At 46.7% G+C, this 12,877-nt stretch overlaps 1 protein-coding gene across 5 annotated transcripts in view; it reads left to right on the plus strand.

Moving 5' to 3' along the window:
* Positions 1-12,877, plus strand: part of LOC138528612 (uncharacterized) — a 1,266,637-nt gene that overhangs the window by 423,539 nt on the left and 830,221 nt on the right. For all 5 annotated transcript variants that reach the window (XM_069640406.1, XM_069640404.1, XM_069640408.1 and 2 more), the window contains one exon: positions 6,245-6,855. In XM_069640406.1, the coding sequence (XP_069496507.1) occupies positions 6,245-6,855 (611 nt within the window). The remainder of the gene's footprint in view (positions 1-6,244; positions 6,856-12,877) is intronic.

The raw sequence follows: 12,877 nt of genomic DNA on the forward strand, positions 1-12,877 counted from the left end.
TCGGCAAGGTTTTTGGCTCTTATATTAATTCTCCTTGACCGGTTCTGCATGTCCTTCATCTGCACTTCCAGGTATTGTGTGGCCACCTGGAGCTGCTCTATTGCTTTCCCCTGTGCCGTTGTGTCTTTGTCCACCTCTTGGAGCCCCTTTTCCAGGAGATCTGTCCTTTCCCCTAGCAGGCCAACCTCCTGTCTTATTTACGTTAGGGCCAGGTTAAGGCCCGATCTCATCAGCTGAAATTGTTCCTGGAATGCTTTTGTTAATGTCGTCTGATGGGACATCATGTCATTATGGAGATCCTGCCTTGAGATGGGTCCCATAGGCTCCGTCCCCTTGGGCTCTTTTTGATCTGACATTTCTTGGGGGCCCTTACCAGGACCCTTCCCCTCTGCCGGGCCCCATAAGGAAGAGATGTGCCCGGCATGTCCACTGATGCCGCTGCCTGTTTTGAGGCCTTCGCTTTAGAGGATTTGGACATCTGTCTCATGCCCCTGGCTGTCCTTCCTTCCGGGGCCCTCGTCGACAAACAATTCTCTCGTGCCAGGCCTCTTTATCCCTTCTTTTCTGTTCTTGGGATGGGCAGATAAGTCTCTAAGCCTCCCCTTGTTGTCTGCTCGGTGCCTTATAGTTCCTCCTACTGGGCTCTCACCCTTTGAGTGTCCTTAACTGGGTAAGTTCTTACCATGCGCCCCCGGTCCTCTGGTAGTTTCCTCTCCCTGGGCCTATGGCTAGGGGCCTGCCTGGGTGCTGTGTTTTATGGTTCTTCCCATCCCGGTCTCTCCGTTTCTAATCTATGCTCTGCAAGGGACTATGGCCCTTCCAGTCTTTTCCTCAAGTGAGGTGACTGGGCCAGACCTGGTAGGTAATTGCCCTTATTGTGGGGAAGTACCTCTCCCCACACCCCCAGATTGCCAGCAGAAATGATGATGGGATGGGCGTCTACCTCCTCGCTCCCTCCTCTCCTCCAGTGTTAGGCACTGTTATATTCAGACTCGCATCATTAATGTGTCAGCCTTTTGTAATTCTTTCTTCACATCAAGAGCTTGGTATACTATGTCACTTATAACATTGACAGTGGCTCCTGTAACAATGAGGAATTCTAAATTGTGTCCATTTAGCTGAAGCAATAGTGTGGGGCTGTACTCAGTTGCTGTGTCATTACCAATGGCATGAACGTATGCTCCGTTTTCTCTCTCCGCTGGACAATGATGATTTAGCGTTTCTTCTGTCTTGTGGTGACTCGTCCAGGTATCTGATCCTTTGCCTCGGTTTTCGGTGGGGAGAATGATGTTGGCTGTTGCGATGACTAGATGCGTCTCTCCTTCTTTCCCGCCACCAGGTGGATGAGGTGTGCTCTCTTGATGAACTGGGCGAGCGCTGGCTGTTGGATGTGGCGGAGTGGTTTGTGTATTTGCGCGGACTTTCCTTTTCCCGCCTCGAGCCTCTGCCGTGTTGTCTTCCTGGCTCTCTGTTAACCTCAGTGCTTTGGAAGAATTTAATGTTTTTGCAGACTGACTGGAAGTGGTTCCCCCCCCCACATTTGTCGCAGTGGTGCCCTACAGCAGGACACGGTCCCACATGAGGAAATCGAAAGCCGCATCTGTAGCATTTCTTTTGATCTGACGGGTCATTTGGGGTGCAAATTGGGCAAACAGTCGCTGCATTTGCAGTCTGCGTGATGGTGATGTTTCCTAGTGACTCAGTCTGTAGCGTTAGTGCTGCATCAGCCGTTGCTATTTGAAGTATTTCTTCTAGGGTTCTGCTTTTCTGTAGCAATTTTTTGCGAAATTCAGGGGATCCACAGCCTGCAATGGCTTGAGATTTGAGTGCCTCATCCGTGGAATATTTATCAAAATCGCAATATTTGGCTCTTTTTCTTAGTCTCATGACAAAATTATCCATGGTTTCATTTTTGTCCTGGGTGGTTGTGTGAAATATATGTCTCATAATCAATGTTTCTCAAAGGCGCAAAATATGTGTTCAGTGAGTCAATTATGCCTTGGAATGAGTCAGTGCTGGAATCAGGCATTTCAAAGACAATATCACGTACCGTGGGACCCAGTGAGTGTAGCAGGATGGCTCTCAGGCGGCGTTCCTCTCTCACTCCGGAGGCATCAATGTAAATGTGGAGCTCTTTTAGCCACCTGGCCCACCTGGGCGCCAGACTATTGGTGTCTGTCATGTCAAAATGTGGCACCGCTTGTAGCTGCAGAGATTCAGAGCTGCCTTCTTCTTTGTTGCTGGCAGGTCTGGGAGTGGAGCTGTCCTCTGACGTGGCTGCAGGCACGTGAACTATAATGATTTACTTGGTTGTCAGGCAAGTCTCTCTCTGCGGTGCAGGACGGCGTGGCGTGCTTTTAATAGGAGCTTAGAAAGGTCCACGGGGCTGTTTTTATGGTCCGTGTCACACGCTGTGTTTCCTCCGTAGCGGTGGACTGATTGATGTGCCTGTGCGTGCGGATGAGCACCGTGCTCCGCTTTGCAGCTGCCGCCAGCGTGTGAGCGATCGCTCGTTTTATAATAACGGAATAACGGAATGTTGTGAGGGCAGTAAGTGCGGCTCTCGCACCCTACCGCAGCACGAACGAATGGGCTCAGCCGGGCGCGACAGCCCGGTCAGGAGATCCTCATCGCCATTGTTCTATTCAGACTCGCATCTGAATCAAAGGAATAATGCAATGAGGCAGGCCCAATCAATCTAGCAAATAAGACAAGGGAGCCAGAGCTGTATGCTTCTTATCTCTTTATTCACCGGCGCGAAACTGGCGCCTGAGGCGGTAACCCTGCCTCTTCCCTTCTGCGTGAGACGCAGCCCACGTCAACATCTTAACATAACCAGCAACTGAAATGGGACTTAGTTCCCAACAAACAATAAGTAACAGCAACTGCCCGCTATCCAGTATCTCTCTGGGCACACAGATCAGCGACCCCTTGTCGGCAAGGCTACGCCCACTCCCAGCGGTGTGCTTCTCGCTGCCTTTCCTTCCTGCTGGGATGTCGGGCTCTGCTCCAACACTCCGGTCACAGCAGCGTGTGCAGATAGTGGGGTGCCTGAGGTTCGTCAGGCACCAGCTCTGATATCGCAGGGCACTCCACAGAGGGAAGTCCTTGATGGAGCCTCCTCTCCAGTTGCCGGGCTGAGACGATGCACCCGCCGGGCATCGGCTTCCTCCCCTCGCGCTGTCAGCGACTGTAGCTGGCTTGTGCACGACTTTAACAATGCTGCAGCTGGCACCAACTCGGGCCTCCTGGGGCTCAGTCTTTTTCGGGCTGGGGCTACCTGCGACTGCGCGCCCCCGCCAGCAGCCCACAGCCTCTCCTCCTGTCCGGACCATGGAGCAAGGCCAGGCCATCAGAGTTCCCTTGCCCCGTTTGTGGCGGGCTGTCAGCGGCTTACACACGGCTTATCCCGCTAAATACTCGTGGCTGGTACTCCCCCTCTCATTTTGTGCAGAGATCGGTGGCTTTACGTGGCGGTGGTGGGATAGCTGGAATAAAAAAGGGCCACTGAGCCGCAGACGACACGTCTACCTGGTGTCAGCGGCCATCTTAGATCTCATTCAAATCTTTTAAAAAGGGGTATGTGGTAAATGACTGGTGAGCAGCTTGGAGCTTGGTTCACTACAGACGTGCCAAAAATGAAAGGGAACACTCAGGTGTACAATTTTCAGAAAAGAGTTATATTTGTGATTGGATTGTCCTGCATTAAAATTCAAACCCATTTACAGTGACAAGTTTACATTCTACTGTTATGACTTGCAGGCACAGAGAGCAAAACGCATTGAGTTGTGTAGAGGGGGATAAGACGTGTGTGTAGGCTTATCAGTGACAGTGGTTTAGTGCCTCATAGGACAGAGTAGAGGTGACACAACTTAACTTAATGCAACAAAACCCTTGAAATTTAGTCATGTATTTTAACGATATTTTAAGTGACGCTAGGGTGACTAGTTAACAAACCAAATCCTGGAAATCTGGCAGCTGTTAGACACCAGCCTATGTCTGAGCCCTCGTTGCAAAGCCAATGAGCACAATAATGACACCACAGGCGATATCAAGTATGACGGCATCAAAGACATCATGGAAAGTAGATCGCACTCGTGACATCACACTCTATATCACATGACATCACTTATGTAGAGTGGACGAAATGTGAGCATATGAAACATGTCATTTTTAATGGATAGCGCTGCAGCATGTGATATAATGGAGATAGGAAAGACGCTAAAAAACAGCATTTGCAATAAAAAATATTCTTGTTCATGTATAACTGTCAATCAAAATTAAATTAATTTTTTTGGTTTGGGGTGAACATAATAACACTACAAAGAGTGATACCATACTCTGATGGTTGAACTTATAATTCTAGGTTACATGAGCATGAACTACTATTTCATAATTTTTGATGCTAGGAAAATACTTTTTTTCTATTAAGATTGTATGACATACTGACACAGTGTATTACATCTGCATCCACATGAAGAATATCTACCCATTAAATATGTTTCTCTTATGTCTTACAAGACGACAAGATACTTTTTTCAGTTTGATAATGACTTTCCAGTAATTTCATAAACTATCACATTAGTGATGACTTATGTGTTGTCATCAGAAATGTCATTCTTAAGACTGTCTGAGACCATGTAAATCCCACTAACATAACATATGCCATAATGGATGTCATTGATAGCGTAGTGGCATGATTCATGCTGTAAGTGATGCCATTCGTGAATGCATGTGTGACCTCATTGATGTCATCTAATAAAATGTGTGATGTCATTGTAGTGCATATGGACTGCACAACAGGGGGACTTGGAGTTATAGTAGTGTACCTTCCAACATCTGTCGAATTTCATTTTTTTTTGTGTTAAACTAGTACTTTAACGTCACTTTATCTATAGTCTTTTGAATTTATATATATCTGCTTTTACGCTCTGTAATAATAGCTTTTGTAGTTCTGCAAATGAATGATACTAATTTTACCGATCTTCAAAACTTCAAAAAATAAAGTGCTGAGTCGGCTCTGCTGTAATTCGAATTTGAGAAGTGCAGGATAGTCCCATTTTTAAGACCAGCACTGACTTGTGAATCATCTATCCAGCAGTTATTGTTTACTCCTCTACCATCTAATCACAAAATAAATCCCTGCATCCCATGGTGTGTTCATGTGTTGCGGCGTAAAGTACTCCACTGGTCCTTACCAACTTTGTGGTAATCCCGCCTCAGCGTCAGAAAGGACCTGCCACAGATTGGATGCTAAGAGAGCTTTAATGTTCATTGGATCCTTAGCTGGGGTGGTAGGATTCTTGTCTGCTCCTTCCTTTCCGTTGTATCTTGCAGTCCAGAATGCTGTTACATTAAGGCTTTTTCACCTGTGACAGGAACGTATGCGTACACACTTAGAGCCACAGGAGTGTCTGTGGCTTGGAAGCAGCTTCTCAGGCTTTCCAGAGACACACTCAGTGCTGCTCCTCATGCATTCTGTAAGCAGACTGTTCTTTGTGTAAGCTCTAAACCCTACATTTGGATAATTAATAGTAACCTTATATTACTCACTATGCTTCCTTCGGTGCTCCTTTTCGTAAGTCACACTAACTTCACTTAAAACCTCCCCCATGTCCCAATGATGTCCTTCAATCCCGTTAGACTGTTAGGAGGAGCCAAAAAGAACTAGGATCTGTGCCACCCAGTAGATCAGGGTGGGCAGCGAGGGGGTTCTTTGTGTAAGCTCTAAAAGCTACTTTTGGATAATGAATACCTCATATTACTCACCATGTTTCCTTTGGTGCTCGTATTGATAAGTCACACCAACTTCACGTAAACCCTGCTCCATTTCCCAATTTCGTCCTTCCACCCCATTAGACTGTTAGGGGGAGCCAAAAGAGACCCAGCAGATCAAGGTGGGCAGGGAGGAGTGGGCAAGGGTTAGGTTTAAAATGCACTTAGCGCTCCTTGTTTTGGTCCTTTTAACACCTAGTCCTTTCAGTGGAGCTTAGGAAGACGACTGCTGGAGTTACTGCTTTACGTAACATGTATTTTGGTGCTCTGGGTGATGAAATCTTACCTTTATTTTAAAAGCTGTATTGGATTCTGCCTTAAGACCCTGTGTAATTGAAATTGTCAAATCAACTTTCACTATTGTTAACATGCCTTGAGACCTTCAGCAAACTATGGGATGCTGACTTCGTCCAGTCGCTCCATTACTTCCGTTGGCGCTATTATATTTTGTCAATTTCCCTTGTGACAGGTGGTAATATGGTCTACAAGCAGGACTGGCAGGCTGATGGCCTTCGCACAAGACACCAAATAACCCAAAGGAAAGCGAATCCTTTCAGCTGTAGCACATGTGGGAAGAAATTCAACCAAAGACTAGAGTTTGTGGCCCACGAGATGAGTCATACTGGAGAGAAAACCTTTACTTGCACTGAATGTGGGGAAATCTTCCGCTGGATCACACGCTGGAAAGCGCACATGAGGGACCATGCAGAAAGGATACAGTTTTCTTGTACGGATTGTGGGACAAATTACGGGCAGTACTCTGATCTTGTTGCCCACAGGAAGATCTGTGTAAATCAGAGGTGCAGTCGCACAGAGAAGCACTTTGAATGCTGTGAGTGTGCAGCACAGTTTATCAACGAGGATGGACTTATGTCCCACCTGCAGTTCCATGCAAAAACACACACATGTACAGAATGTGGGGAGAGCTTCGGGGATATATTTGACTTGGAGAAACATCAGGAGACCCACAAAACTCAGGAAAAAGGGCCGAACATAAAGACCATTAACACAGGAGCTTCTTTGCTTCCATTATCTGACTCTGGTGGCCCATCCCCCACGATTGAGAAGTTGGAAACCAGTGTGAGTAAATGCATGTTTGTTACTGTCTTGGGTTTGCTTCTTATAAAGCTCATGGAGTCCTAATCATTATTTTTTTACCTGATTTGTTAAGCACTACATTTTGCCTTGCGGTCACTTTAGAACACCTATGCCAGTTGGACATGGTAAAGATTGATGGTAAAGATGGATGTTGATTCTCTGCTCTGTTAGCTGTGGTGATTATATTTGTTTGAAGGGGTGCTTGTTCAGCAGAATCCCCTCGACTGATGTGTCTCTAAACAGAGGGCATGGCAACCTGTGGTAGGCGCTGTAGAAAACTCAATAGGCTTTAATTGCAGCCCTCAGGAGGATACTTTAAGAAAGGAGGGCATGCATCAAGTCCCAATGGAGGGTGCAATAAGATGTGTCTGGCAAGTGATCCTGTGGAAGTATTCTGCTTGTTTTGAGTTTGAAAATGGTGTCAAGAATGTTAATACCGTCCAAATGATGAACATTTGGGAGGTATGATAGGGTAAAAGTAAATAGACTAAATATCTGGCGGTGCGTTAGTAATTTGTGGGATAGTGAAAGAAATAATAGGGCCTGACTAAGAGAGCCCAGGACAGCAGGTGCACATAGATCTTTCTTACTGTTTATCTCCTTTCCACTCCACCAGAGATACATTTACTTGCAGATCTATGAATTGAAGAGCTAGTCGAAGGTAGGGAGAGCTGGGATGTAGGAATGGGGCAGGGTGCTCAACCAGGCAGTTCCCAAACCTTGGTTGGCCTGGGCTTGGTTGTATTCTAGACTACCAACTATTACCCTGAACTACCTATGGATGCGCTAGTGAGATTACAGTGCTCTTGGTCCAGCAAGTACTTTGCCTGATTAGGACTTTAAGTGATATTTGTTGGGTATTAAGGGCACATATCTGCTTTGCTCCTCCGGGATATTGGAAATCCTCAGGAAGGAGACTGAGACTTGCAAGAGCCGGGTCTAGTAACACATATTGACGGAGAGGCTGGCTTTAACAGACAAATGCCTCCCCTGCACAGCTGCCGGTCACATGTAGTTTGACACCCTTCGGGACAGGGATCTTCCCATCCTCTGTTTTGGGCTTTACGGGGCCAATCTTTTTAGGGTCAGGGATATCAACACTGGTGTTGTGATAAGAGCAGTCCCATTCTCTGTTGTCTTCAGTGACGTGCTCAGTTAACTTTGTTATTTAGTCCTTTTTTGTGACATAATGCAATCTGTGAGGGCAGAATAGAATGAACTTTTTTTGCATGTCTTTCCACTTAAAACTTAATTGGATTTTTGCATTTAGTGTCTGTCTCGGCTTGTCACTCTAATTTCGGACCAATTGTTGCTACCATCATCAAGGCCCAGACCATCATGTTTGGAAACTACCTCCGATGTGTCACACATTAACTGGAAAACTAAAAATGCAAAGTGAGTGTTTCACAGGTTCTATCAACATTGTTAAATACGCATTAAGTATCTCAAATCCATTGGTCTATGGTACTGGGCAAACATTCAAGTTGCAAGCTACTAGCTAGCCAGAAAAAAGTTAATCGCCACCTCAGTTTTGTACATACACACAACACACCATTTCTTACTCGCTAAGAGTCGAATATCACTAGCCAGTGGCTAGTGGCAAGTGCACATTTCACATCTTGGTCTATGGTATATGGCTGAGTTGTTTTTCTGTTGGACAATTTGAATAAAGGGCCTCAAGATTTTTAGATATTGTGGCTGTTATTTTATCCATCACTGCCACATACCATATTCTCTACCACCATTCCTGAGTATCTGGGGCAACTTGTGTTTTCCATTTGTGGACTATTGTATCTTGGGCTGCCACCAAGAAGTGCGTAACATTTTGAACTTTTGTCAGTGATTTTATACTGGTTTTCTGGAGTTTAATTTCCCAAAAGGAGGACTGAGGGATCCAGCGACAGCTCAAAATCTAGGATCATCTTGATATGGAAAATAACTTCTTTCTAAAAGGATTGAATCAAGTTAAAACTCCACCAGATGTGGAATATTGTTACAGAAGCTTGTTCACACCTCCAATAATTGAGAGAGACCGTAGGGACAAGTTTGCTCCGCCTCGTGGGAACGAGATACCGCTGCATTATTATTTCATAACTGTTTTCCTTCATGCAGAGGCTTTTGAAACCCTCTTCCAGATATTCTACCAAGAGACTTAATCTACTGATTTTTAATACAAGATGATGTGAGTAGATGTTTCTCTGGAAGTGAGATCTGCGAATGAGACCCCACTTTCATAATGCTGCATTCTGAAAAGTATACTGCAAACCTATCAGTCTTCTGAGCCTGTCTACTGACACCTCTCAGTAGATGCCTTATAATTTGGCAACATGGCAGTTTTAGAGTGATTTGTGTATTCTTGCCAACAGCCTGATAGAACACAAAGATCCAGTTTCCCGGTACTGCCTTTAACCGTAGGGAGCCCTAATTCAAAATTCGATAATTGTGTGTTCCAAGAGCCAGGTGGCAGATAGAAACCTAAAACATGTCTGGTATTGACATGGTGACATCTGGTAATCTAAAACTATACTGGCCTGAACCTTTGTGGTGTCATTTTATACTGATCTTGGTTGCTAATGCCTCATTTCACTGACAGGGCCTTATGTGTATCAGTGCCTGGGACTAGGTTTTACACAAAAAACAGTTGTGCCCATCCCATGAAGCCCTTTTGATCACCCTGGGAAGGCTTGTCATCGTCACCAGAAGACATGAAATCTCCCTAGAGGTTAGCTTGGAATCACTGCTTCAAAGTCTAGCTCTGCCAGGACAATGGAGAGCTCACACCACGGTGGTAATTACTAAAGGCCCTTTCAACGCAGAGCAGACAAGAGAGAGAGAGTGGAGTTAGAGTACTCAAGCGAGGAGTACCACTTAACAGAAGGGTCCCACAATCTTGGAATCTCACAGCACTTGCATACTCCCTGAGCCCACTTCCTACAAACAAAGCACCCTGTAACTGACATCACCAGGCAAAAGATTCTGAAAACAACTGCCAGTACTGGACTACTTACAGAGGGCTAGAAGGGGACCAATCTGCAATGGGGGATTGCCTTTCTAAGGGGGTGAGACCACCCCCTGTGATGCTTCTTCATTTGTACTACAGAAGAAGCAATGGGATTTCACCTGGAACTTTAGTGGGGGTAAATTCTACCCCAAAGTCCTCTTCCATTGAAGTGTAGCTAAAGATCTCCACTTCCAAGCTAGGGGGACGCCCTTTCCCTCAACCATCCAAGAGGAACATTTGAAGTATTCCACTGATTGCGCTGCAGCAAGCTGAGATGACTGGTATTCAGGAACCTGCTCACTGGAGGTGATGCCCCCTCCAAGTGCTCTTTGGCAACCTTGCAGGGAAGTGCAGAACAAGGATTCACCATGCCCCTGGAGACCCTGTGTGTGGCCCCTCATAGAGCAGATGTCAAGAACCAGCTCTGAGCACTGTTTGCCAGGTTTGATCCATTCTGAGTTGGCTCAACTGCTTAGAGGTACTTTCCAAGACGCTACAAGCACCCAGAGCTGCTTTGGGCACTCACCGCTTTTTCGTTACAATTTCAAGCTGTTGATTTAACCATCGCCAGCTTGCGCTCCAGACGATCGCCACTGAAGACCTGCATCGCCGATCACTGTTACACACGCACAGCATTACTATACTTTGACACTTGCATTCCAATGGGAAAAACTGAATAAAGACATCTCGATGCTGACTAGACCCATTGTAAAGTGCCCAGAAGCCTGGCTCGAAGCTGTTGACCCCCAAGAACAAGCCTAAGGGGTATTTCCTTTGTGTGAATTAAACTTTATTAGCATTTCAAATATTTCAAAAACAGTGTACACTTTTCAACAGAGCCTTTTCCCCTTAAACCATCCAACCCACTGTAGCACCAGGCTCACAAACTGGAACCAATGACTTTGTCACAAAGTATAAACCAGTAACTGCATAACGAGCAACCTATAACATTCTCATTCACTACCCCCACTCTCTCTCCCACTCCCCCTCCCTCCACTCCCCCAAAACCCCAAACCCTCCTCGCTCCCATGCAGCCCATACACCCTGAATATTGTTGGCTCCCCTACCGTAAAAACCTTCCCCCATACTAACAGTCCCGAGGTCCCTTTGCCGGTTGCGCCACCAAACCTCCATCAGGCTATGCTTCACTAAGAGTCGCCAGGCGAGTTGTTCTTGGGGGTAATGCTACCTAGGATTCGAGGACTACCTACCATGAAGCACCAGGCCCCTATCCTCTCGCTTCAACACTCCCCTCCCCCATTTTTCAATGCCCATACTTCTCGAAAAAGGGTACCCTTAGGCCCTCCATGTTGGATCTGGACTCATCAAGGAGATGCATGAGAAACTACATATCATATATGGCTCGTACCTTCGCCACCCAATCTCTCTCCGCTGACATCTTCAGACTTTTCCAAAGCTGGGCGAGGCAGCATATAGCTGCTACCAACATCATCCTTGCCATGTGACCTCCCTCCCATTATCTGTCCCCCGCATCACCCCAATAAGCAGAAGCCACGGAGAGAGTTCCCTATGGATCCCGTCAACCCTTTTAATCCGTGACTAAACTTCCCGCCAATACGTTTGCACCTTTCCACAGCCCCACCACATGTGGCCATAGTCCCCTTCAGCCACCCCACATTTCCAACAGCCCGTACCCCTTGGACATTCTTGCCAATACCGCCGGCTGGTAGTGCCACCTATGCAGGACTTTCAGGGCCTGATGCTGATACTGCAGGGATGCTGTCGAACTTGTAATCCTTCTGCACACCAAAGGGCATTGTCAATCTCTTCCCCTAAATTACGCTCCCATCTCATCCTGGCTGGAGGCGTGTCCCTGGGTTCTGCCATTAATATCACTTTATAGAGTTGAGCAATTAGGCCCCTTGAGCCCTCCCTCGTGAGGAGAATCTTCTCGAAGTATGTCAACCCCCTTCACAGGTTCGCCCCCCATCGACCTTGCAGTAGGACTTTGTTCAACTGCAGTTAGCGAAATATGGACAGTATGCCAATCTGCAGGGAGTCTGCTAACCTCTCTATTGTGATGAAGGCACCCTCTTCCCACATTTGGCCCGCTCTGGAAAGCCCTCCCTCGTACTATAATTAGAATGCCAATGGCTCTTCAATCCCGTCTCGCAGTGGTGGCGCCCAAATGCAGCTCAGTTGGGATGGCCACGTAGACAACCATCTGTTGTCCTCCCCTTCTGCCATAGATTCTACAGAATTTCCAAAATCAGGTGATGCAACACCCTCCTCAGGGTGCTAGCGGGGGGAACCCACAGACACTCCCTCAGGGGAACTGGTGACAGGGCCTCATTGTAATTGTAATTGTTTATTTGTAAAACGCTTATACACAAGTGAAGTGCTTCAAAGTGATTGTTGTCCAGTGGCACCTGTTGCTTCTCCGACGCCTGATATAAATGGTCCACCAGCACACAAAGCGGGCCGCTTTGTAATAGGTTGGGAGATCTGGAAAGCCCACCCCACCCTCCTCTTTGGCAAAACCAGTGTCCTATATGCAATCCTGTGCTTGGCCGCTGCCCATAGGAATTTCCACAGGACCCCCTTAACCTCCTCGAAGAAGGACTTCGGGACCACCACTGGGAGCATTTGGAACAGGAACTTGGGCAATATCACAATTTGTAAGCAATTTAACCACACCATCCTGGTAAGCCCCAGCCTGCCCCAGCGCTCCACATCCTGTCGCGCGGTTTACGCTAACGGCAGGTAATTCACTGCATATAGATCCCCTAATTGTTTGTTTGTATACCTGTATCCCCAAGTATCGGAAGTGTTCTTCCTGGAACGGAAGCCTGCTGATATACTCCTGCTCCACTCCTGACAATCCACCTACCAACAGGGCTACAGACTTAACAAAATTGACCCTAAATTCTGATAATTTCCTGTATTGTTCCAGGCTGTCCAAAAGGTGTGGCACTGAGATGTAAAGCAGAGCATCGTCCACGAAGAGGCTCCTCTTATACATTCGCCTTCCGATCATCACCC

The sequence above is a fragment of the Ambystoma mexicanum genome, chromosome 7q (genome assembly GCF_040938575.1).
Source record: "Ambystoma mexicanum isolate Mex_15411 chromosome 7q, UKY_AmexF1_1, whole genome shotgun sequence".
Taxonomy (NCBI): domain Eukaryota; kingdom Metazoa; phylum Chordata; class Amphibia; order Caudata; family Ambystomatidae; genus Ambystoma; species Ambystoma mexicanum.